The sequence below is a fragment of the Leuciscus leuciscus genome (genome assembly GCF_965113295.1).
Source record: "Leuciscus leuciscus genome assembly, chromosome: 8".
Classification (NCBI taxonomy): domain Eukaryota; kingdom Metazoa; phylum Chordata; class Actinopteri; order Cypriniformes; family Leuciscidae; genus Leuciscus; species Leuciscus leuciscus.
Window position 1 is genome coordinate 7,674,077 of NC_138732.1, and position 24,994 is coordinate 7,699,070.

The window sequence follows — 24,994 nt, forward strand, 5'->3', positions numbered from 1 at the left end:
GGTAAAAGTCTGGACCCATTACTATTTTTAATGTTTTTGAAAGAAGTTTCTTATTATGCTCTACAAGCCTGCATTTATTTGATCAAAAATACAGAAAAAAATAGGAATATTCAGAAAGGATGTGTTAAATAGGCTATATAAAAAGTGATAGTGAAGACTTTTTTAAAACAACTTTTTAATAATCAAAAATCCTGAAAAAAAGTATCACAGGTTATAAAATAAATATTAAGCACCATTTCTAACATTTGATAATAAATCAGAATATTATAAAGTTTTCTGAAGGATCACGTGACACTAAATTCAGCTTTGCGTCACAGAAATATAAAGTATAGTAAAATAGAAAACCATTATTTTAAATTTTAATAATATTTCACTAGCCTATATTATTTTTCTGTATTTTTTATCAAATAAATCCAGGCTTGATGAGCATAAGAGACTTCTTTCAAAAACATTAAAAGTGTTTTTTACTGTGTAAGTGAAAATATACTGCTTTTAAAATTAAATGTTGTATAAATAAAAAAGGTTAGGAATCATATTTGTTTCAAGTGTTTTTTTATTGGGGGTGGGGGGCCTCCAACATGAATTTTGCCTAGGGCCTCCTAATGTCTAGAACCGGCCCTGGTGATGGTATAGAGGGATAGTACTTTAATATGTACTGAAAGATTACTATGCCATTATATTAACATGATACTCCAAGGTCAAAGTCTTCTTAAAGCATGTTACATGTCTATAGGCTATAGACAATTTTATCACAATAGATTGCCTCAATATTGTTCAGGACACGTTTAACCACAAAAAGTAGTGGAAATATGTGTTTTAAAAATAATGGCAAAAAAAAAAAAAAAAAGTTAATTGTCATTCATTTTCTTTTTTGTATTTTGGGGTGAAAAATGAGGTTGTATGAATGAAAATGAATCTCACGGGTTGTGAGATTCTCCCGAGTAATATTGTGGTACTGTTTGCAAGTGTGTGTGAAACATGCTGTGAATGTTTCAGAATTACCAAATCATCACAAATCTATCTCAAAAATAAGACATTTCACTTTATTTATATTAATATATAGCACATTGCTTTATGGCTGTTGTGTTTTTATATACTGTATGTGTGTGATCAGACCTACGTTTGAATGTATACACATCGTAGACATAAAGCAGAGCAGGTTATGTCTCTCTGTAACAAATATTACACACAAGTTCACACACACAGGAGAATCGGGCACAGATGGTATAGCAGCAATAACCATTATTAATTACGTTCAAACACTCAAAGCTTATATCGTGTATAGACTGTGGTACAGATTGGGTTCTGTGGGGTTCTGTTCTAACTGGATACGGTTCTATGCACAAATTCTCGGAAACAAAGCGACAGGACTCTGGAATTATCTTTACATAGAATAGAATGGAAACACTGAAGTTCTGTCGGTACATTCATATTGTATGCATTTAGTGTATTTTTGATTTCTATATTTTCACGGTTCTATATTCTTACTGTGATAGTTACGTTAACTGTACAGACACAGAGGTAGTTGATATATGTTACTGTTGAGAGAGAGAAAATGCTACGATTATAGCACAGGATATTTCACACGGAACATTTCACAGCGGCAACAGAGTTGACGGAAAGCCGGTCATCATAGACGAGGAAACAGGACAACATATTGACCAGTCGACACAGAAAAGACCTGAAAGTCAACATGAACTCAAAATCAACCCTATTCACTTTCATAACACACATTACTGGTCTTATTGTACATGTAGTTCATTTCAAAGAAAAGAACATTTGCATCCACATCTTTCATCAAAATGGAACGACTTGGGCTATTGGATAATGCTAACCAATAGTCAAACGGATATTTAGGCAAACTAACATTCAGATTTGGCTCCATTTTGGTATAGGACACCCTTTTACCATTCAATCAACTTCCAGTGTGTCAAATGAAGAGCCGCCCTACATATCTTTTTTCACTAAAACACATTACAGAAGTAAATTGGGTTGCAATTGACATTTCATGTTGACTTTGACAAATATCAGTAGTTTGGGAATGCTGATAGCAAGTGGATATCCTAGTTTGGAGGGTGAAAGGGTGCTTAAGGATCTTAATTTACATTATTGCAGATAATTGACTAAACAAATAATTTTGAGAAATCACTTAAAGTGAGGTCAGCCTCAGTTCCTTGCTCTTGAAAATCATAATTCAGTCAATAATGCTACATATAAGGTGGAAAGAAGTGTTTGGCTAAATGACCACCATTAAAAAAAAAAGTAAGTGATTCTTTCACCTTCGGCCTCCCCAGCTAACAAAAGCTTTTGGTCTTGGTGAACATTAGAGAAAACATTCAGGGAATGTTTTCTCTAGTATATCATTTCGCAAGTATTATGGGAACATTACTTTTGAATGTTCTCTGAACCATCTGGAAAAAAAAATAGCAAGTAGTAACATTTAAAAACATTGGACTAACATCCAATTGAAATGTTTCAGAAAACGTTCAATGACCGATTTTTGTGCGAATGTTGAAAAAAAAAAAAAGGATTTTTGATTTTGGTTATTGAAGACCAGGGGCCGGATTCACGAAAGTCTTCTTAAGAAAGAAGTTAAGAAAATTCTTAAGAAGATTTTTTTGGGAATGCAAAATATTCTTATCTTTTTTCTTAAGTTAGAAAATAAGAAGAAATTGGCAGTTAAGAAGAATTTTATTTTTAAGAATGTTTCGTGAATCCGGCCCCTGAAAACTATGAACAAAACATTCTATTAACGCTACTAGACGAACGTTGTTCATAACTTTGAGAGTCAAAGGTCTGAGTACATTCCCTGTTAGCTGGGTCTGACATCGGTGGAAACACACAGTCCTCAACATCATCTGAGCTGAGCTGTGTGATTCGGAAGAAATCAGGCAAAAATACGGAATATTCTTGGATCATTACAGTCGCAGCAAATTAAATGTCCCACAAGAAACATTGCAAAGCATAATACAAAAAGCATCTCAATATAAAAAATAAATACGTCATCCTCCCAATCCTGTGAGATGATAAAGAAAAACTTAACACACAGAATGGGCCCTTCCCTTTTCTGAAGCTTGCCGGGCGATCTCAAAGCTTCTTTACTCAAATTCCACAAAGTCGAGACTGTGAATTTGTCTACGACGGCCACCCAGCCGGTTTCTATTGGTTGAATTAACAAAGATACACAAAGAAACATTCTTTAAAATAAAATGGACTACAATAACATTAGTATTCTTTACAAAATGAATAAGATAGATAAAATAAATTCTTCTTTCAGTATCAACACAGAAAAGCTTATATTTACCTGCTTGCATTTGTATGTGTACGCATGTGTGTGTGTGTGTGTGTGTGTGTGTGAGGGAGCAATAATAAAAAAAAGAGACAGATGAGTTGAAAAGAATAAAGAAAGAGACGAAAAATGAGTGTGATCGGGGGTGTGGGAGAGAGAAGACGTGTGTTTGGTGAGCACCAATTGAATATAGCCAGGTTTCTATACTATTAGCATTCCTCTCACTGGCTAGCCAGTGGGAAAAGCTTTCAATTCCCCAAAGGAAGGAACCAAACAAAAAGCAAATCAAACAAACACAAAAAGACTCATTGATACAGTCTGTGAAGCCACATTATGGACTTATAGAGACCAGGAATAAATTAGGATAGACGAGCAGATCCTTATTATTCACAACTCAGACCACACAGACACCCGTCCATCCGTCTAATCAACCCATCCAACCATTTAACGCGAGCAGAGGGTCAGAGGACACATCGGGGACGTTCTTAGGATAAGATACTCTGTTTGTGTAGCAAGACACTTGAGTTCTCTCAACATTGAAGGTCTGTCAACATCCATCCCATCAAAAACTCTCCACTTAAGACTTTAAGTAGTTTGGTAGAAAAAAAAGACTTCTGTTTTCCCTTTGAACGTTCTGAGCGCACTTGTCGTCCTTAGCATTACACTAGCTGCGTGTCCGTGCCTATGAGGACCCACTGAAGCCGAAGAAAAATCCCAGAATTGGTTTTGGATATGGCTCAATGAGAACTCCACGATTCACGTCTTGAGCGCTGAATATTCCAGCGATATAGCGACTGCCCCACTGAACTTTAACTAAATACAATGTCAAACAGTTAAAGGTGATCTGAAGATTGGTTTACAGTGGAGAAAAAGCTTCCTAAACTCAACAATAGGATCTGATGATATTCCATACACACGGCACAGAAGTGGATATACAGTGCAAACAGAATGTATATGCATCTAATACTGCTGAAATAGTGTGTGGGACATAGCCAGATGGGCCAGGGGGTGGGTCTGTGGTTTATTCCCAAGCGCAAACCCTCTTTCTGGGTGAGACCCAAACTTCAGAGTCCATGACAAAAGAATAAGCAAACCTTTGACCTCCTCAAAGCTGTGCAAAGTTTGATCTGTGGATTATACGGGTGGTTTGATTTCACTATTCACTTTGGGTTTCACATCTGAAAGAGAATGAGAAGAGGAAAGAGATTACATACATGTTAAAAATGGCAAGCAACAATTTACTTAAAACTTTTTATTAACAATTGTGATTAAGTGTAATGCATTGAAATACAATACACTACCATTCAAAAGTTTAGGGTTGATAAGATTTTTTTAATGTTTTTGAAAGAAGTCTCTTATGCTCATCAAGGCTTTCACGTTTGATCAATTGAATACATTCTTGTGGGAAAAAAAAAAATGCATTTTTTCAACAACAACACAAATCTTACTGACCCCAAACTTTGAAATTATAGTGTACCCATTCAAGGTTACAACATTAAAGAGCATTATAACACAAGATAATGCACAATATTAAATTTGTTTTAATCTATTTTTAATTCAGTATTATAATTAAAATTCCCAAGGAATGGCTTGACATTCTCATTCTAGAAAACATTTTACTAGACAAAAATTTAGATTTTGAGATTTATTTATATATATATATATATATATATATATGTATATGTATATGTATATGTATATGTATATTAGGGCTGGGAATCGATTAAAAAAATTAACTAATTAATTGCACAATTTCTGTAATTAATTGCAATTAATTGCGCTTCCCCCAAGCTTGTAATCATCAATATTTAAACTTAGAATCACCTAATTAAACAACACAGGAAAAAAAGGGAACAGAAAATAGCCCTATATTAAAATATTAAACATCAATATATCAATATATTATTCTTTTTCAATAATCAATCAACATAATTTAACAGATTATTATTATTATTATTATTTTATTAATTATTAAAACAAAATATAGTCCTACAAAGCTATTATTACCAGAGCATGTGATCAGAGCAGGTCATTTTACCATTGTTGCCCAGCATGGCTATACCAGCTCAGCAAACAGAAGTCAACAGAGAAATTTCACGTTACTTGAGTGGACTTTACTTTTCCAGTGCTTAGTACATGATTGAAGCCTTTGGGCCGTTAACGACAGAGCCGCCGACACACACACACACACACACACACACACACACACACACACACACACACACACACACACACACACACACACACGGAACGGAGAGCTCGCCGCTGCTGGGCCATTAACGACAGAGCGAGCCGACACACACACACACACACACACACACACACGCACGCGCGCGCGCGGAGCACAGAGCGCGCCGACCGACCGACACACACACACACTCACTCACGCGCGCGTGCGCGCGGAGCACAGAGCGCGACGCACATACCGAGCGGAAAAGACCCGCTCATGAAAGCTGCCCGAGAATGAAACCTGACCGCCGAACATGGAGGGGCGGGACGGCATATTTCGGCCTTTTTAATAGCAGACGCAACAGGAAATCATTAAAACGAGGCAAAAAAAAAAAGTGCTGCGTCAATTGCGTTATTTTTTTTTAACGCGTTAAACATTTCAAATTAATTGCAAAGATTAACGCGTTAATTCCCCCAGCCCTAATATATATATATATATATTAGGGACGTCACGGTTCGGTGCGCAGTGTCAGGCGACGAATACGGTGATCCACTCTCCAACCCAGAAGGGGGTGTGCACGGTAATGCAATGCTGTTTGCTAACCGCCACAACAGGAAAAAGAGAAGAAGAAGAAGAGACGATCTATGCACCAACCCAAAACAAGAGTTCAGATGGCACGGAAGAGTTTGCTAGTAGCCTATATAAACTGTTTCGATTCATTTTTGTGACACGCTCCACAAACTTCACGGAAAGGAAATCTGGATGGCAGAAAGAAGCAAGTAATGAATGAAAGTAATGAACTCTCACGCGCAAAGAAAATGACAGTGTAGGCTAATCCAAATCAACAAGTTTGAAAAAAACTGGTGCATTTTACCACAGAGCATTGGTATATCCATAAATTAGAGTAACTGATTGTGGGGGGTGGCCTGAGCCCTAACACAGATCAAACGACATCATCCAGATGTGCAAATCATCTCTGCACACGATTTACTTTTTTTTTATGTGCAAAATAAATAGAATAATGAAAAATAAATCTTGCGCACTATTTACTAACTCATTCCCTCGATTTACTAAATCTTGTGCACGAAATAGCAAATCAAGGGAATGAAATAGTCAATCCTCCGCACGATTTATAAATCGAGGGAACAAATTAATAAATCATGCTCACGATTTAGCCTATTTTTTTCCTGCATGTCATGTGCGGGGCTCAGTCATTTTTTACTTTTATAACACAAGAGATGCTTTTCAGTTTTGTAGCTGATTGTGACCAAATACCTTTTTGTTTTATTAGACCAAAAAAAAAGAAAAAAAAAAGACCTATGCAAGAGTGCATTCTGTTTACTGCTTAGTGCTTAATACACTAAATGAGACTGTACTGTTCCAAATACCTCAGGGGGGATTAAATGCCGCTAGGTGGAACAAACTGTAATTTGCACTACTGTGTGTTCAAAATAAATGAAAAGAAACCTAGCACTGGGGATTGGTAGCTTTATCCTGTAGTCCTGAACTCATATCATATCGTGTCCCTAAAACCGAGGTACATAACGAACCGTGACTTCTGTGTACCGTTACACCCCTATGTTGCTTTCTCTTATCTATGGGTCACGGATGGAGAAACACTTCCTTGTGCAATAAAATCCCAAATGGAGGCCATGCCATTGTGTGTAAGGGTCTATTTTTAGCACATTGAGTTGCATTTGAATAAGTTGTTTGGCTCTGTATATGTGTGTGTGTGTGTGAGTTTACCGGCAGCTGTGCTCGTTGAGTGTCTTCCCTCTCTTTGTACAGCTCACCTCCCTCAAACTGCACCTGCATTCACAAGAGGGAGGCTGTGATGTCATCCTGTGGGCGGGGCATGGTGGACACGCCTCTCTGGCAGGTGGTGGAGGGGCGGAGCTAGGCGGGAGGGTAGGAGGTGGAGGAGGAGGGGGTGTAGTTGGCACAAGATTCCTGCTGGCATGAGAGGGAAGAAAAGAAGCTGTTGGTGAGAAATAAAGACAATGTATGACCTTCATATGCAAAATATGAGCATTTTGTCATTGTTTATTGGCTTCCATGTCTTTCCAAACAAAAAAAAAGCATCATGAAAGTAATACCTATGTCTATTGCACTATATTCCAAGTGTGCTAAAGCCATATGATAGCTTTGTGTGAGGAGCCATTTTGAATCTTAGTGGTACAAACCATCATGAACTAGTTTGCGTAAAACAGTAAAAAATAAATAAAATAAAATAATTAAAGGGTCAGAATGATTCGTAAATGACGCCAAAAAAATGTTTTGGTAAACTATTCCTTTGAGTTCAATTTCAAGTTGAAGAGCACAAGCACATATGTCCTAAGGATATGAGGAATTTTAAAATTGTAAGAAAAGCCTCCAAGTGATTGAGTAAAGCAAATCTGATCATAATACTTGCTCTGGCAAATCCGGCTCCAAGAGAATTATGTAAAACCGCAACAACGGACAAAGAGCACGTCGGTCCATGCAATCATTAACTTAGCAAAACCAGACCTAAGCCTGCATCTCCATATTAGACTTGAAATTAAATTCAGTAACAAACACAAAAAGACCCATAATGCATTCTGAGCATGCATCCGCCCTGATCTTCTTTTTGGACGGCGGCACCACAGACACACTCTGGATATTGTCTATGGCCGCCAGTTCTTTGATGACTCATTTGTGACGTCTCTGATGGGATGGTGGGCTGATGGGGCTGTTTTTCCCTCGCCCCTTTATTCAACTAAACCAAAACTGAAGAGAAGTGTATAGGCTGAGAGTTAATTAAGGAAGAAAATCAATCTTTGTGTGGAAGTGGTTTGAGAGGCTGATAGAGCATGTGGAGGGGAGGCTGAGGGAAAGGGAGGGGCGTTCTGGCTGGCAAATTAGCCTGATTTCACACTTGCCACTGACTCCATCCATGGAGGAGTGGATGATGGATAGCAGGGAGGGAAAGACGGTCCAAAAGGAGCGCCCTCCACTTGGAGGTCAAAAACAAAAACCAATGACGAAGAAGCGAAAGTAGAAAAGGAAGGAGAGGAACTGATTAATTGTTTCCCTTCGACCGGAATTAATTAATTGTTGTCTGAGATGAAGTCAATGTTGCATGAGTAAATGTGCAGTACGGCACGTACAAAAAAAAAAAAGAAGGGATTTCGAGGAAAAATTTCAGTTCTCTTCGACCAGAAACTCATCCATGGGATTCATGTGCTTTATTGCTTCGAAATAGGTTTTAATATTTCATAATATTGATGGTACTAAATAAATAAAGGCAAAGCAAAGATTAATTATTAAACATCTTGCTAAACGGCGTCTATTAAATGTATATCAATGATACTTTCTACAATGACAAACGAGTACCAAAAATGTACTATGTTAATGAAAATACCATGGTAAATTAACATACTAATCCTTTAGTACCAAAGTTAATCCAAACAGCCTGAAAACAAGATTGCAACACCGTGTACAACATTATAATATTAAGACATACATTTTTTTTAAAGGACAAGTTCGGTATTTTACACTTAAAGCCCTGTTTACAGATCGTATCTGATGAAATAGAACGGTTAAGATTAAAATTTGGACACATGCTCCTGTCCCGAGAATTTTAGGTTTATTTCGCTTTTGTGGACTTATTTTGCCAAACGCGTCACACCCGTGATTCTTCCGTTGAGAGCTTGAATAATAGACACTCCAGCCCAGTTGGTGGCGATAATGCACCTTTGCCAATTGCAAGCAAACCACGGGCATTTCATTGAATACACAGAAGAAGCAGAAGAAGAAGCGGCGGAGTAATACCGTAAAGGTGCTGCGGTCTCACAGCACGTCCTATTAAGTCAATGGAGTTGGACAAAAACTACGATAAAACCTGTTGGAAAGCATCTTTTTCAGCGATTTTTGAGTGCACATATCAGTGAACACCCCCTGACCACTCGGTGAGTTTCACGTCTTTGTAAACGAAAGTTTAATGTGTTTTTAGGAAGGAATCTTCCAGTGCATATAGACAACCATTGTGGGGGTGGGGGGGGGGAAGCGAAATAAACCTAAAATTCTCGGGACAGCAGCATGTGTCCAAATTTTAATCTTAACCGTTCTATTTCATCAGATACGATCTGTAAACAGGGCTTTAAGTGTAAAATACCGAACTTGTCCTTTAAGCCTCACCAAATTTTGTTAGATGTATGCTTGAACACAATTTGCCAATAGGGTAAATAAACTTCTCAAGATATATTCTCTGGAAACAAAAATGAATAATTTGCACAATTTTTCTTCTCAGTTGTATTTATCTTGTTTTCAGAACATTTAGATAATAATAAGAAAGTACTGATTAAGAAAATTACTTTTGTGTAATTTTTTTGTAATAAGATATAATGAACATACAATGAATTTTTCCCCGTGTGTTTCTTTCGTTTTGGTTTCCCCTTTTGTCGCTTTTTGCCTCTTCTTGTTGTCTGTGGGCCTTGCCTAAAAAAAAAAAGACAAAATATAGAATATATTAAATATAAATATTACATATAAATAAATAGGTATAAAAAGTACTACATGACCATGACTCCGTTCAGCTAACTTTATTGCACAGACTCTCTATACACTCTTTAAACATTTTATGTCAACATAAGTCAAGTATTTAACTGAATCTTATATATTTAATTCAGGGAGTTTTTAAGATGACTTTATCACGTCTTAATTCTTGTGGTTTTTTTTTGGCCTCGGTCTGTCTGAGGCTCCTCAAGGGCCAGTGGCCTAATTAAGCAATAAAATGAATGTTCTGTTCCGTTTCCCAACAAAGGACGGTTCTAGGTTTCTGACTCCCTTCCAACAGTGCAAGACGCACGCCAGCTGGACACACACGCACACACACACGCACACACACACACACCGGATTGAGTCTTTAGAAGTCTTTTTTTTAAAAACAACAAATACACAAATGCAGTGTTTTCCTAAGGTATCTTCATCTACATAAACATTTTTCTACTGGGATGAGCTCACTGGGAATTTTAAAAACTTTATTGGTCCATGTCAGTCTTATTCTTATTCAAATGATCGTTTTCCATAAATGTAATTTGAACCGAGTAAATTCCACGTTAAATTAACAGATTGGCTGTTCACTGGCAATAAAGAGGGGAGAATTGCTTGTAAAAACAAAATTACAACACAGGGAAGTGTGAAGCTGAAGACCAATGCCAAGTTCACACATCACATCCCACTTAAATATTTTTTTATTTTTATGATTTACCGCTTGCTCTCACCAGTTCTAATAACAGTATTGTTATAATTAGCATATACTGATATCAGGATACACACTAAAATGAGCCTCAATCTTGCAATAAAACTGTCAAAAATAGTGATGTAAAATTATCATTATTATTGCTCATACTTAAAAGTAGTTTGTACAAACAGACTAAGTACAGTTTATGCAACTGACAAGTCCTGTGGCACATTGTCTAAGCAGTTGGACTTGTGTTTTTCATCTAGAGGATCCTAGACAGGACAATGAAAGCGATATTTGTAAAAAGCAGTAGCCTTTCTCTTTAACATCAGGGTCAGAGTAAACTAGTATCAGAGCAGAACAGACTGAACCAACCACTTCTGCCTTTCACACACAATTAACTCAGCAAGCAGCCATCTCCATGGAGTTAATGTGTGTGTGTGTGTGTGTGTGTGTGTGTGTGTGTGTGTGTGTGTGTGTGTGTGTGTGTGTGTGTGTGTGTGTGTGTGTGTGTGTGTGTGTGTGTGTGTGTGTGTGCGTGCAGTGGGGCAAAGGGAAGAGAGGGCAAATGCTGTTCACACTGCTGGTAAACTTCACCTCTCTCTCTCTCTCTCTCTCTCTCTCTCTCTCTCTCTCACACACACACACACACACACACACACACACACACACACACACACACACACACACTTTACCTGGTTGGCTCTGCATAAAGATTTGCTTTTACCCTGTAGGGAAAAGACAGACAGTTAAAACAGAATAATGAGTACCGTTATTATTGTTCATATTTGTTATTTATTTTTAAACCTATAAAACATTAAAAAGTATTAAACTGTGGCATGTAACTCGTCCTGCACTGCTGAATGAAGAGAGCGCGTCAAATATATCTACCCTGAGCACAAGTGGTGCAAAAGAACTAGATACACACATTATAATCGACAAAGCTATTCTAAGCACTTACAGTGAGAACATCTTGTTTTGATAAGATTCATTTACAAAAGGTTTTGCAATTCATTAAGTCACACTACAATTTAATAATTGTGAAACAAAGCATCTGGATATGCAAATTCATTCACCACTGATTGGTGCACAGTGATTGTTGCTTGTTCAAATAAGTGCCATCCGTAGCAACACAAATAGATAATATCGAAAACCTGAGAGACAACTTAACTCAAAATGGGCAGATTTCTAAACTCATTCCTGGCTTTAGATCAATCCCCATATATATATGTCGGATTTATATACAGTATTTGTTATAAAATAATGGTTTTAGCATGACGTTATCAGTGAAATAAATGTTTTGAGCATTAGCAGCGCGATCAGAACAGGCGCAGGTAAACAGAGTTAATAATGTTGGCTGGTTGCCTGCGTGGGAGTTTGAGTAACTCAGGGTTGGTCAACAGTAGGGAGTTCAGTTTGTACGGGGCAGATCAGTATTACAAAGAGAGGATAGAGAGGCGAGCGCATGTAAATGCTCTTACCGAATGCTCAGCTCCAACCCTGGCCTTAATCCGAACCCCACAACCTCTGAAAGGGCTTTTGAGGAGAACCTCACAATGACCTGATAAAGAGCTGATGGTGACAGCTCGGCTACGGGCCAACAGAACAGTGTTTCGGGGGTGACGACTTTCTGTGACTGGGTTCAGGAAGTACTCCGTGGGGAGATGGGGTCATTCCCCATGTGACAAACAGGGTGGAAGTGCATTTGTGTGTGTGTGTGTGTGGGGGGGCTTTGGATTGGTGTGTGTGTGGGTGGGTTTACTTAGCAATTCTTTGAGGATAAAACTTCCCCCACAAGTTGGCAAAATGTTACAAAACCTCCCTTTCGAGTGGTATTCAAAGGTTAAAATGATTAATAAATATAGTAACTCTTACACCCAGTTATTCTTAATAACCCGACAATACGGTCACGCAAACTCCTTAAACTGTGTTCTTTTAATCACACAAATTTAAGACCTTTAGCAATTTTTGCTCTAAATACACTACCGTTTAAAAGTTTGGGGTCCATAAGACTTTTTTTGAAAGAAATGAACACTTTTATTCAACAAGGACACATATAAATTGATCAAAAGTGATATTCAAATATATTCAAAAATATATTCAAATAGAAAACTGTAATTTTAAATTGTAATAATATTTAATAAATGTATTTTTATCAAATAAATGCAGACCCAAAACTTTTGAACTGTAGTGTATGCCTGCTTTCTGAGGGTTTCAATGTGCGAATGTCATTTAACGTTTTGAAAACCAAAGAAAAAAACTATTTCAAAAATTTTTTTTTTGATTTTTGTTGTACGTATAAATTATTTTATTATTGTAAACATTTAAGCCACAAGTACCACAATTTTAAGACTGTGCATCAAGATAAAAGCAATTCAACTGTTACCATTCAATTTGGTAGTGCTACGTCTAGATGTTTCTGAATACGAGAGCATGTCATGTGAACGGCCTCTTAGGGTTTGGATTAGTCTGTCATAATTAGATTAATACTAAAACAACACAAATCTATGGTATGCTGGCCCTTACATATATTGCTAGGTCAGTTTGCTGGAATATGTATGTGTGAGTATGTATCTCACCTGCACTCACACTGGTTGTGTTCAATGAAAGGCAGCTGCACAAGTTCATGCTTCATGTATGAGGTCCTCATGAGCTGTGGAGTTTAACAGAGCAGGAGTCAGTACACACACACACACACACACACACACACACACACACACACAATCTGTTCTGCATAGTAATGACTCCATCTTTTATCCTTCAATCTCTCTATACAGTACGTGACCAGGATCCGACCTGATCCATTACACTAGAGACTCCATCTACCCACACTGAATATGTATGACTAACTCATGCTGTGTGTCCTCTGTGTGTGCGTCTCTCTGGCTAAGACATGAGGTTTGAGATCTTGTATTATACTGGGGGTAGTGTGTGGAGTAGCCTCGCGTTGCCAGCCCTTTGCCTAATGACATAAGGTCGGGGCTCTATAGCTACTGCAAATGGCCAATGACTGCACACTTGGAGGAAGAGGCTGTGTTACTTACATGTAAAGCGACCAATCACAGCTTTGTTTTGTTTAAAGTCATGTTTAGGTGTGGGTTCAATAACAGACCGGCATGCTGTAACAGACTATCAATACTTTCATGTTTACCTGCATATGCAGCACATATTTCTTGATCTTCTTTTATAGATGTGAGAGGACATACAAAATATAAAATCACATGGGAATCCATAGGGTTGGCCAAGCTTGCAAAATAATACTTTCCCTGTATACCGTCGATAAACATGCCAAAACATCTCTTTTGAATACAACTAAGTGCCTCAAACAAAACACTTGATGTCTTAAAGGTCCCATATTATACGCCTTTCTGAAGTTTTATTTTAGGTTTTGATGTCCTTAAGAATATATATTTGAGGTATAAGTACCAAAAACCATCTCAATATATTTTTTACAGCTCCTTTGTCAGGAGCTCTGCCAAGAACAGGTCGATTTTGGCCTGTCTACTTAATATTCATGAGCCTCTCTTCTGATTGGCCTGTTGTTTTCTGAGTGACCCACCATTGGTGGGGGTGGTGACTGAAGGCGGTGACTGAGTAGTTCTGACATCACATTTATACGGAAGTCACAACGGCTCGTGAAAAGGCACAGCTACTTTATGCAGGCTGTGGGCATTTGTCTGTGGATCGACTGTTTTGAAACTTAGTTTCATAGCCTCTAGACCTCGGATATCATGAAAAAAGCCAGGAAATTTAAATTTTGCCAATATGGGACCTTTAAAGTTTCAATGCTGTAAAGTTCTCAAACTTTTTTTAAATCCAGCATTTTGTTGCTCATCTGAAGTATTCATTTGTGCGGCATTGAATCGTTTAAACACTGCTTTGTTTCCTAGCGGACTGCTAAAGATCGCTGCACACTAGGCTTCCAGAAAACTTGAAGTCAGCCAATCAGATTCACACACTTGCCTTCACAAAAGTGTTTCCAGTTTTGTGTGCCATACGCATCAGATGTTTAGCAAACGGAGCGTGTGCGGCGCGTGGGTGTGACGTCTGACGCTGAGATTATGTGTGAGGTGCTTTATAAAACCTGATTTATAGGACCTGATCTGTATGTGTGTGTGTAATGTGAGTGTTCCATACAGCCATGTTAAGCATGTTAATGTAAGTTAACACATGTATGTGTGAAAGGTTTCTATGAAGGGAGAGAGGTTCAGAAGTGTGGGGTCAGTAAGATTTTTTTTTAAAACAAATTAATATTTTTGAAAAATAAAAAATATTAAGCCGCACAACAACATTAGTGCAAATAATAAATGTTTCTTGAGCAGCAAACCATCATATTAGAATCATGTGACACTGAAGACATGTGACACTGAAAATTCAGCTTTGCATCACAGGAATAAATTTGATTTTACAATGCATTAAAATAGAAAATAGTTATTTTAAATTGTAATAATATTTTACAGCATTACTGTTTAATGTATTATGATCAAATAAATGCAGCCTTGTTGAGCATAAGAGACTTTTTTCAACAACAAAAAAGAAAAAAATTCTTACCGACCTCAAACTTTTGAACAGTAGTGTAGGTTAGGGTTAGGGTTAGGGTTAGGTATAACCCTATATGATATACAGAGATCCCTCAAAAGTATTCAGACAATTCAGCCACATTTAAGAATATATGAATGCCACTGCATTAGGTAACAAAATATCAAAACAACTGACATTAATTTTTACAGATATACATCTCAAGCACACTTTACAAGCCAAACATTTCACAAAAATTGTAATTATAAATGTTGAAATAATAGATAAACTGTTCAAAATGAAGATAAAAAGTATTGTGGAATATGTCCAGAGTTAATGTGATGAACTCCACCTGTGGTAGGACACCAGTGAGGTGCATTTGTGTGTGTGTACCTCCATTACAAGTGTGTGTGTTTGTGATGGCACACACTCGAGCGCCTCATCGGAGCAGCAGCCTCCGCAGCGGCGCAGCGTTACACACGACGGCAGGAAGAGGTGATGCGTCTCCCAAGGAAACTCCCGCCAAACTTCCACCAGCGTCTCTCTGGGATGACATCCGCTTCTCTGATACACATCCAACCACCTCACCACTGAGAGAAAGAGAATAAATGAAAGACACAGAGTAAGAAAACACTTCAGTCTTAAAGGGATAGTTCACCCAAAAATGAAAATTCTGTCATCATTTACTCATCCAAACCGGTATGAGTTTCTTTTGTTGAACACAAAAGAAGATATTTTAAAGAAAGTTGGTAACCAGACAGTTGACGGCACCCATTGACTTCTATAGTCAATTGTTTGATTACCAACATTCTTTACAATATCTTCTTTTGTGTTCAACAGAAGAAAGAAACTCATACAGGTTTGGAACAACTTGAGCAATGACACAATTTTGTCATCAATGGTCCAGGTTCGGGACCGCATCTGTGACATAAAACTGTGTTTACATTAATGCTTTCTGGAAGGTTATTTAGACAACCTGCTTCATCATTAATTGAAAATGTCATATGTAAGTGGAGATCATACAAAATCGGGGTGATGTGAGCAGAGCGCTTGGTGTGGAAAGCCAAATTTCCTTGCTTTTATAAACTGTATTTAAACGATTTACTGTGGTAACTGACAGCATGTCAGAGATGACATTTATAGAGCATAATTTGTATTGAACCCAGAACATTCCTCTGAATATTAAGCACCAATGTGCTGGTACTTTAAAGGTCCCATATTGTACGCCTTTCTTTAGGTTTTGATGTCCTTAAGAATATATATTTGAGGTATAAGTACCAAAAACCATCTCAATATATTTTTACAGCTCCTTTCTCAGGAGCTCTGCCAAGAACAGGTCGGTTTTTGCCAGTCTACTTAATATTCATGAGCCTTTCTTCTGATTGGCCTGTTGTTTTCTGAGTGACCCACCATTGGTGGGGGTGGTGGCTGAAGGCGGTGACTGAGTAGTTCTGACATCACATTTATCGGCTCGTGAAAAGGCATCGACTGTTTTGAAACTTATATGGTAGTTTCATAGCCCCTAGACCTCGGTTATCATGAAAAAAGCCAGGAAATTTCAGTTTTGACAATATGGGACCTTTAAAGAAACCAATACACTGATCTGAAGCACTTATAAATGTAGAATTAAATATGGTTTTACTCCTCAACACGTTCGACTATTTTTACAATAGCAGATTCTTTAAGTGACCTTCCGCTAAAATAAATAGTCCTTGAAATCAAAGTTAATACATTACCGACCAAAAGTCTGGGGTCGTTATGATAATAACAACAGTAATATTATTATGCTTTTAAACAATTGTTTTCTATTTTAATACACTTTCAAAAGTATTTTGTTCCTGTGATGGGTAAGTTGAATTTTCAGCTGTCATTACTCCAGTATTCAGCGTCACATTGTCCGCTGATTTGCAACTCAATAAACATTTCTTATTATTGTGTATTCTTATTAATGCTGAAAACAGTTATGCTTAATATTTTTGTGGAAACCATGATACATTTTCTCAGTATTCCTGATGAATGAAGTTCAAAAGAACAGCATTTATTCCAAATAGAATTTTTGTAACTTTATAAATGTCTTTCATTGACTGTCACTTTTGTGTCATTTCTGAATTAAAGTATTAATTATTATAATAATTACTGAGCCCAAACTTCTGAACTGTAGTATAGTAGACAGTAGTTGGCAAAGATGCATTTTGCCATAAGCAATAAGGACAAAAAAAAAAAAAAAAATTATATAAGCTCACTAAATGAGTAATGCACCTATAATAATAGGTGTAGAAAAGAAAGCAAGACTCAATACCTTCTCCAGATCTGTGGCTCTCTGTTGGCATCCAGTGGTCTGACTAGAGGAAAGGACACAGACAAGGCGTCAGACACAACATACAGCAGAGATAATAACAAAACCGCATATATGGTGCTATGAAGAACTGATTCCATATGCTAAAAACATAAATAATGATTCTTTAATGCTTTTCTAGCGTTTATTTGTGCCAGAGCAGCATAAAGGTGGACGTTAGCACACATTCACACAAACATGCCCCTCATACTGTGGGGTCCGCACACTGGAACAAGGTCACCGCTGAGCGAGAGCAGACTTTGCACTACAGCGCAAACAACACACGCATACATGGCTTCCCTGAACCATGCCGGACTACTTTCTGTGAGGGTAGTTTTCTGAGCATGTGTGTCAATCGCATTACAGGTGATCTCACACTGATATAAGCCAGCAAATTCAATTATACCCTCACAGACTCACACACATGCTGTGAGAATGAGTGTTTCTGCACGTTTATTTCGCAACGCTGACATCAAAGCAATAAATAAAGGTTTAATGTAATTAAACACAATATTTATCAGAAGACATGGCAGATCTTTGCACGGCATGGGGTTTAGTTACGTGTGGAGAGGCGTCTGCACAGTCTGTGTTGCAAAATGAAGGTTGAGTCAGTCAATTTCTCATCAACCTCCTGCCTCAGTGCCATTGTGAAATACAGCAGCCAGCTCAGAGCTGGCAAGGGGACTGGCACACACACACATATTAACATTCACTTTCACTCCCTGAAATGCACACACACTAAAAATCTCAATGCTGCCAGTTCTTTTTCTTTTTTTTTGCAGTAGCAGCAGCAGTTGACAGGATTTGGCTGCGTCAGTCCTCTCTTTCTAAAAGCCCTTGAGTTTGAGCACCAATCATCAGCTCAGCTGCCCCGCTCTCCCACAATCCCCCTTCCACCTGCAGACCGTGGGTCAGCCTGGCATTTGTGAACGGACTCAAGCGTTAAGAAATGAGGTTTTCAAACTTTCAAACAAAGCTATCAGGCACTGCTTTATAGCAGATCCAAAAGTCTAAGATCACATGGGAAACCTGGGAATCTTTTTCACATTTAAACTCGGAAGTGAACTAGACGTTTTAGGATGTTCATGCATTAAAAAAAAAGAGAAGTTATGGTGTAAAATATTTACAATTTTGGACTATTTCTAGGTCAAATATAACCAAAACATGAGAACTCCACTGAAGCAAAAGATGCAAGTTCTCTAAACATGCTGGAGAACATGACCATCAGGTTTCGTTCATGTCAGTTCCAGTGCTGCTGTCATTAAAGTCGGCATTAAACGGAAGTTGCGATAGTCTTTTCTTCCTAATTATGATGTATGTCTGAGGGAAACAGCTTCTCGAACAAGAAAATATTTACACTCCTGGGCAAAAAAATTAAATAATGGGCCAAGCCAAAAATGGACCACAAAAAATATTCAGTGGTCTTTTAATGGACTTTTCAATCACAAATTACTGGTCAGGAAATTATCATGATTTGCACAAATACTCTAGATACAGTAACTTTAAACGTTTAAGCCGTGTGGTAAACTTGCAGACAGCTTCTTACAGAGTCAGTGTTGTTCCACTCAATGCCGAATGGCTTCAAATAGTTCATAAGCAGTTCATAAGCAGTTGAAAAACGTCTCCCAGTTCGTTTGAGTTTAATATGAAACCAAATATTCACTATAGAGAGTTTAAATCTGGACTCTGACCAGCCAAAACATCAGCCTGATGGACTTGTTCTCAAGCCACATTTTGGTTGTCTTTGTAATTTGGGCAGGAGGCAGGAGCATTGTCTTGTTGAGAAATAACATCTGATCATTCCATAACAACTTTTCAGTAGTGGGAAGCAAGCCATTCTGCAATATTCTCCTACTCGAAAGCGTTAAATGACTTTTCACAGTGACTTATCTCACCGATACCAGCAGCTAACATGACACTCTTCCTCCATGCTTCACTGTGGTAGATAGAGATGCATTAGCAACTCGTGTTTCATTGTGATTCATCACTCCACACACAACTTCCCATATTCTGCCAAAATAATTATTCTGTCTTTGATGCATTTCTGAGACAGCAATGGCTTTTTAAGTAGTCCATTAGCTTAAAGGTATAGCGGAGGATGTTTTACTTCCTGGTGGGTAACCTATACTATTGTCCTCCTAATTGTCAATCATTCTGGTGAATCAATCAAACTTTTCAAAAAGTGGAGAGGGCGGGTCTTATCTAAAATTTGGAAAGATCCTCCGCTATACCTTTAAGTTTAGCTAATTTACTGACCAATAATTTGTGGTTAAGAAAGCTTTGTGTTTTAGCCATTTTGGGCCTTTTTTGGGCCTTTTTTGCTCAGGAGTGTAGGGCGGGACTGGATTTTGTCCATAGAGAATTGATTGGATGGTTGTGGTTTGCTATTGGTGGATCTCATGTGAGTGACAGGTTGCCCCGCCCTCACAACAGTAAACACATCATCAGAGAAGAGAAGAAATGCTGAAAGAGGGAAAGTTATTTTGATTAAAGATTACGAGTGCACAGACATTTAAAAAAATAATAATAATGATGTGCACTGTACAGATAAATCATTTATAATAAATAATGCAATATTCCATTTTTAAAAATCCATAAAACACAAACAAAATATTTGTTCATTTTGATTTCATGGTGACTTTAAAGCAAGAGGAGACAAACCAAATATGTATATTGTTAAATTTTCTCTCACATTGTTATTTTGATAATATTATTTGAAATACAAGTATGCAAAATGGAAGTATTTTCTCTAGTGGCCTCAGACTTCTGGACTGCACTGCATAAACAGAAAACGCTCACACTTCCCACCTGGCAATATCAGCTTCATCATCACTGTGTAATTGACAGGGAGAAACCTAAAGGTCACAGGGTTAGACTTTTGAAAATCGTGCCATACCTTATCATGCACTTTCACCAAGACTGGCAGCATGCAATGTAATGCAATGCAACATTCTGAAGGTTTACATTTCACGGCATCTTCAGCATCATCAAATTAAATATACTAGAGCCAAACTGCAGTCTAAAATAAATAAAAGAAGTTTCGGCTAAACACAACAGGACAAACGATGAGTGGAGCTGCATCATTATGAAGACTTATGATATGCATCCATAAAGCAGAGCTCTGGTCACACGTACACCGACCAGACCACATACCGCTGCGCTTGCGAATAACGGAGATGCGCAAATTCAGTGCATTCTGCCATCCTGCTTTCAAATGCTATAACTCGCAATGCTGATGTTCTAACAATAGGTGTCATATACTGGCCTGATGGCTGTAATGTTGACAAAAGCTTGTGTAAGTGAAGATAATGATAAGAAAGGAAGTGCGTCACTGTCTATCCTTCGGAGATCCAGAAAAAAAAAAAAAAAAAAAAAAAGGACATAAATATAATGTTTAGGGCAAACAAATAGCCTAAACAAGTATTAAAATATATATATATTTTTAAATACGCACAAAAATCATTTAACAGCCACCATAGAATATACGAGACGGCCTATTTTAGAAACATGAACTAGCTTAAATATTGAAAAAAGTAAAAATAAATTAATTAAAAAAAATTAAAACTTAGGCTAGTGTTAATAAAAAATGTTACCACATTAAATTATGTATTTAACTATTTGAAACATTTAATAATATTCTAGCATTATAGTATAGCCATAGGCTATTGTCATAATTAACATTATTATCATCCCCACATTATTAATTATCATATAGGCCACACCCCCTTGATGTGCTCTCAGACAACAATAAACACAGAAACATATACCCATTGTAGTGATCACAAAGAAATTGGTGGCAAAGCAATATATCTTTAAAAGCAGCACCTTTCCCGTCCTGTCCCATCCAACGTCAATGACCGTCAGGTTATTTCAACATATAAAAGCTCAGACGAGTGTTGTGCATTAACTCAGCTCTATAAAGTGCCTTTTACAAGCAATAGTGTAAAATCTGCCATAATAAAAGATACTTGTCAAGTGTGATAAAAGACAACCACACCAGAGTTAGGCTAATTTAATCAAATTAAGTTTAAAGATTAATTAAAATAGTTAAAGAACCACACTTTATAGTTAATTAATAGTCTAAGTACTGCGAGAGCACTGTAATGCTACTGTCCAATATTTTAAATAACAATAAAATTATCATTATTATAATACAGAGCATGTTCTTACCGGTGTCTTGGCACATTGTGTGGGTATTCTGGTAAGTGAGACGAACTGAAACATTCCCAGAATAACTCTCAGTTTGATCCCCATTGTTTGAGTTCACCAAGAAAAGTCAGAAATTGTTGAGTAAATAATATATCAAGAGGTCCAACGTCCAGTCCTTACAGTTGTTAATTTCTCTATGAATGATTATTCCACTTTCACATCCGAATCCAACATCTTTAATCCAAACAGTGACAATTTACTCAGTAGATTCTCAAAAAACAGGGCAATTGTCATTCCTGTCATGGTTTAACGAGAAAAGAAACAAAAATGAAATATCTTAAGTTTTAAAGCAAATTAAAAAGGGACACAACACGGGCTCCTTGAGTAGGCTATAAAGGCTTTTGAGATGCTCAGATGATCGTAGGACGTATTTATTATAAATAAGTAGCTATAATAAATCCCAATGGGCTATATGTTATTTTACAGGAGAGTTTTCTATGCATTTCGCGCATTTCATTTATGCCGGCTCCCTCGCAGCAGAATTCCCGGTGGAAGTAGAGTACGTCCTTATGGTCCAGAGAAACATATATCCGGTAACAAATAAATAAATCCTCAAGAATCGATGTAATGAGCCTCCTGAAGGTCTCTGTGTCTCCCGTCTGGTATTTCAGACCCTTTGCTTTGTGTGGCGCATCCCGTGCTACTGTAGGTCACCAGTGAAATCATGCCCACCAAAACCTATGATGACGCTTTGCTTGTCAGACACAAGATCTTATAATTAAAATGTTCGACATATTCATAATATACTGTTAACATGCGCAATGCAATGATACATGCACATGAATGAGAGAAATGCACCTTGATATGGTTAAGGTCGTTTTCTCCAGTCTCTTATTTGCCCTTCAGGACTCACACGCTCCGCAACTCTCGGTGCGCGTCACCGTCGTGCTCGTGGTGGAACTTTTCTTTTTTTCCCCTTGACGCGCAGACTTTGCTCGCGCGCAAACCAGCACAGGTGTAACGCTCGCGCATCGTGAGGTGGACAATTATTAACTGACTCCCCCTGTCTATTTTTGTGTGCTTGTCTCTGTCAGGGTTTTTGAGTTATTTTTTAAAGGAGAAACGTAATTTATTTATTTTACAGACAAACTGATCTGACGGGATGGCGGATAAAAAACGGATACTTTCGGTTCTGGATGCAGATTGGTAAATGTATAGCTGCGATAAACAGTTAAAAGCGAAACTGTGTGGATATTACCTTAATATCTACCTCACTTTGTTCTAACCTACTTGATTCCGTAATATTTAATAATATTTTAATAATTTTAACTTAAATAAAACCAGTTACCACATGAATCACATTTTAGATGTACCTGACAAGACATTTTTCAGTGTAGAAACGCGAAACACCTGTTTACCTAGCTAGTATATCACTGGGCAGCATCCATAGAGACCCGACTGTCAACCAGGGACTATATCTTCCTGCGGAAGGATGGAACTTAAAGGGACAGTCACAGTTCACCCAACAAATTAGAATTTTGCCATATTCCCCATGTCGTCTCAAATCTGTATGACATTCTTTCTTACGTGAAACTTAAAATAAAATAAAATAAAAAACTGTTTAGCAAAATGAGTGAGCTGCTTTCAGACAATAAAAGTAGATGGGGAAAGGGGCTCAAGCTCCAAAAATACATTTAAATCCAAATCTTCTGAATACAAGTTTGACAAAAAAAAAAAACTTCCAACAGTCACTATTCACTTCAATGTATAGAAAACAGTAGCTTGGACATTCTACTATAAATTACTCTTTTTTTTTTTTTTTTTTTTTTACAAAAATAAGCAACATATGTTTCGAAAGACATAATTTATATTTTGGCCAAACTATTCTTATCATTAATTTTTATATGATGCAATTATTTTCCAACCAATGTTGTGGACAGGACTATTTTTCGCATTTTTTAAATTTTATTATTAATTCTGCAGGCGATACTTAATAACAAACTTTTACTTGCCAATTAAAAAAAAAAAAATTAAAAATCTAAAGGCAATTAAGACTTTGCTGTGCATCATGCCGACAATGCTCATGACTATATTATCAACATAACACAGCCTCAGAAGTCAGTACTGTGACTCTCTATCTTCAGGTGTAAATTCAAAATAATTAAGTTGTGCAGCATCTGAACTTGAACCCACCCCACTTTGCTTGCATGTGAAGACCCTCAACATCACCCACAGGTATGTTTGGGTTATACACAGCAAAAAAAAAAAAAAAGAAGAAGAAAAAAGAAAATTCATGTGGGCTGCAGGAATGCGGGCTGTTCTATCTCTCCTGGACTGCTTACAGCATTAGAGCTGACAACCGCAAAGAGCCCTTTCAGAGAGTAACTATCTAAAGGCCTTCTGGAAAACCCAGAGTGGTCAGGAGAGAAGGTCCAGTCATCACATATCCAAATAAACAAACTGGGCCAAGGTCACAAGATTTCACCATTGATACTGCTGAACTGTGGGTGATGTTGTTAGCGTTTCTGAGAAGTCTCCCCAGACGGTGCCCTGAAAAAGTTTAGTTTTAAAAACGTCAGAATGATAGAAGGTGCTCTTGTACAGACAGACAGGCAGAAAAAAAACACTGTCGAAACTGTCCCTGACTCATTCCTGAGAGCTGGTATCTCCAAGATCAGACCTGAGCAGAGAGGAGCACCTGCATATGGGCCCTATGCGATATCAGAAAACCACATCAGACTGAGTCCATGGCTGTGGAGTCACAGAACGTCAACATCCGCACATGGGTTTGGGAATGTCAGGCTTACACGCATCTACTGTAGCGGACTCTAGAATGTCGTGAACATGGCTAATTGGGAATGACGTAGTTGACGTTTTTTGTTTGCTAAGAGGAGTTAAAAAGTGGGACAATAAACAATAACCAGTAATTGAAGTATGTGGGATGTTTTAGCAAAAAGTGTTAGTCAGACTACTTACCCGGCAAGGTTTAATACTCATGGTTTTGTTCAAATCACTAACCACAAGTTTGAGCAATAGCAAAAGTGTTGCTTATCTTCTGGCACTGCCATTTAAAAGTATGGGGTCAATAAGTTTGTTTCTTAAAATAAATCAAAATACTTTCATTTAGCAAGGACACATTAATCAAAAGTGTCAGCAAAAACATTCATGATGTTACAAAAGATTTCAAATAAATGCTGTTCTTTTGAACTCTCTATTCATAAAAGACACCTGAAAAAGTATGTCTGAAATCCACAAAATATGAAGCAGAACAACTGTTTTCAAAATATAATTTCTTCCATTACAGGAATAAATGAATTAAAAAAAATATTT

The 24,994-nt window shown here is 37.4% G+C and overlaps 1 protein-coding gene across 3 annotated transcripts; it reads right to left on the minus strand.

Annotated features, from left to right (window-relative positions):
* Positions 1-1,022: 1,022 nt before the first annotated feature.
* vegfba (vascular endothelial growth factor Ba) lies at positions 1,023-23,468 on the minus strand. 3 transcript variants are annotated; one of them, XM_082177153.1, is made up of 8 exons: positions 21,686-23,179; positions 17,480-17,522; positions 15,574-15,770; positions 13,242-13,315; positions 11,358-11,390; positions 9,834-9,917; positions 7,206-7,412; positions 1,023-4,467 (listed from the first exon to the last, which is right to left on the minus strand). In XM_082177153.1, exons 1-8 carry the CDS (start codon positions 21,767-21,769, stop codon positions 4,446-4,448), a joined length of 744 nt encoding a protein of 247 aa, XP_082033279.1. In that variant the 5' UTR covers positions 21,770-23,179; the 3' UTR covers positions 1,023-4,445. The 3 variants fall into 3 exon arrangements, with proteins under 3 accessions (XP_082033279.1, XP_082033280.1, XP_082033281.1); XM_082177154.1 differs by having other exon boundaries at positions 7,206-7,409; positions 21,686-23,173; XM_082177155.1 differs by lacking the exon at positions 1,023-4,467 and having other exon boundaries at positions 7,212-7,437; positions 21,686-23,468.
* Between the last annotated feature and the right edge of the window lie 1,526 nt (positions 23,469-24,994).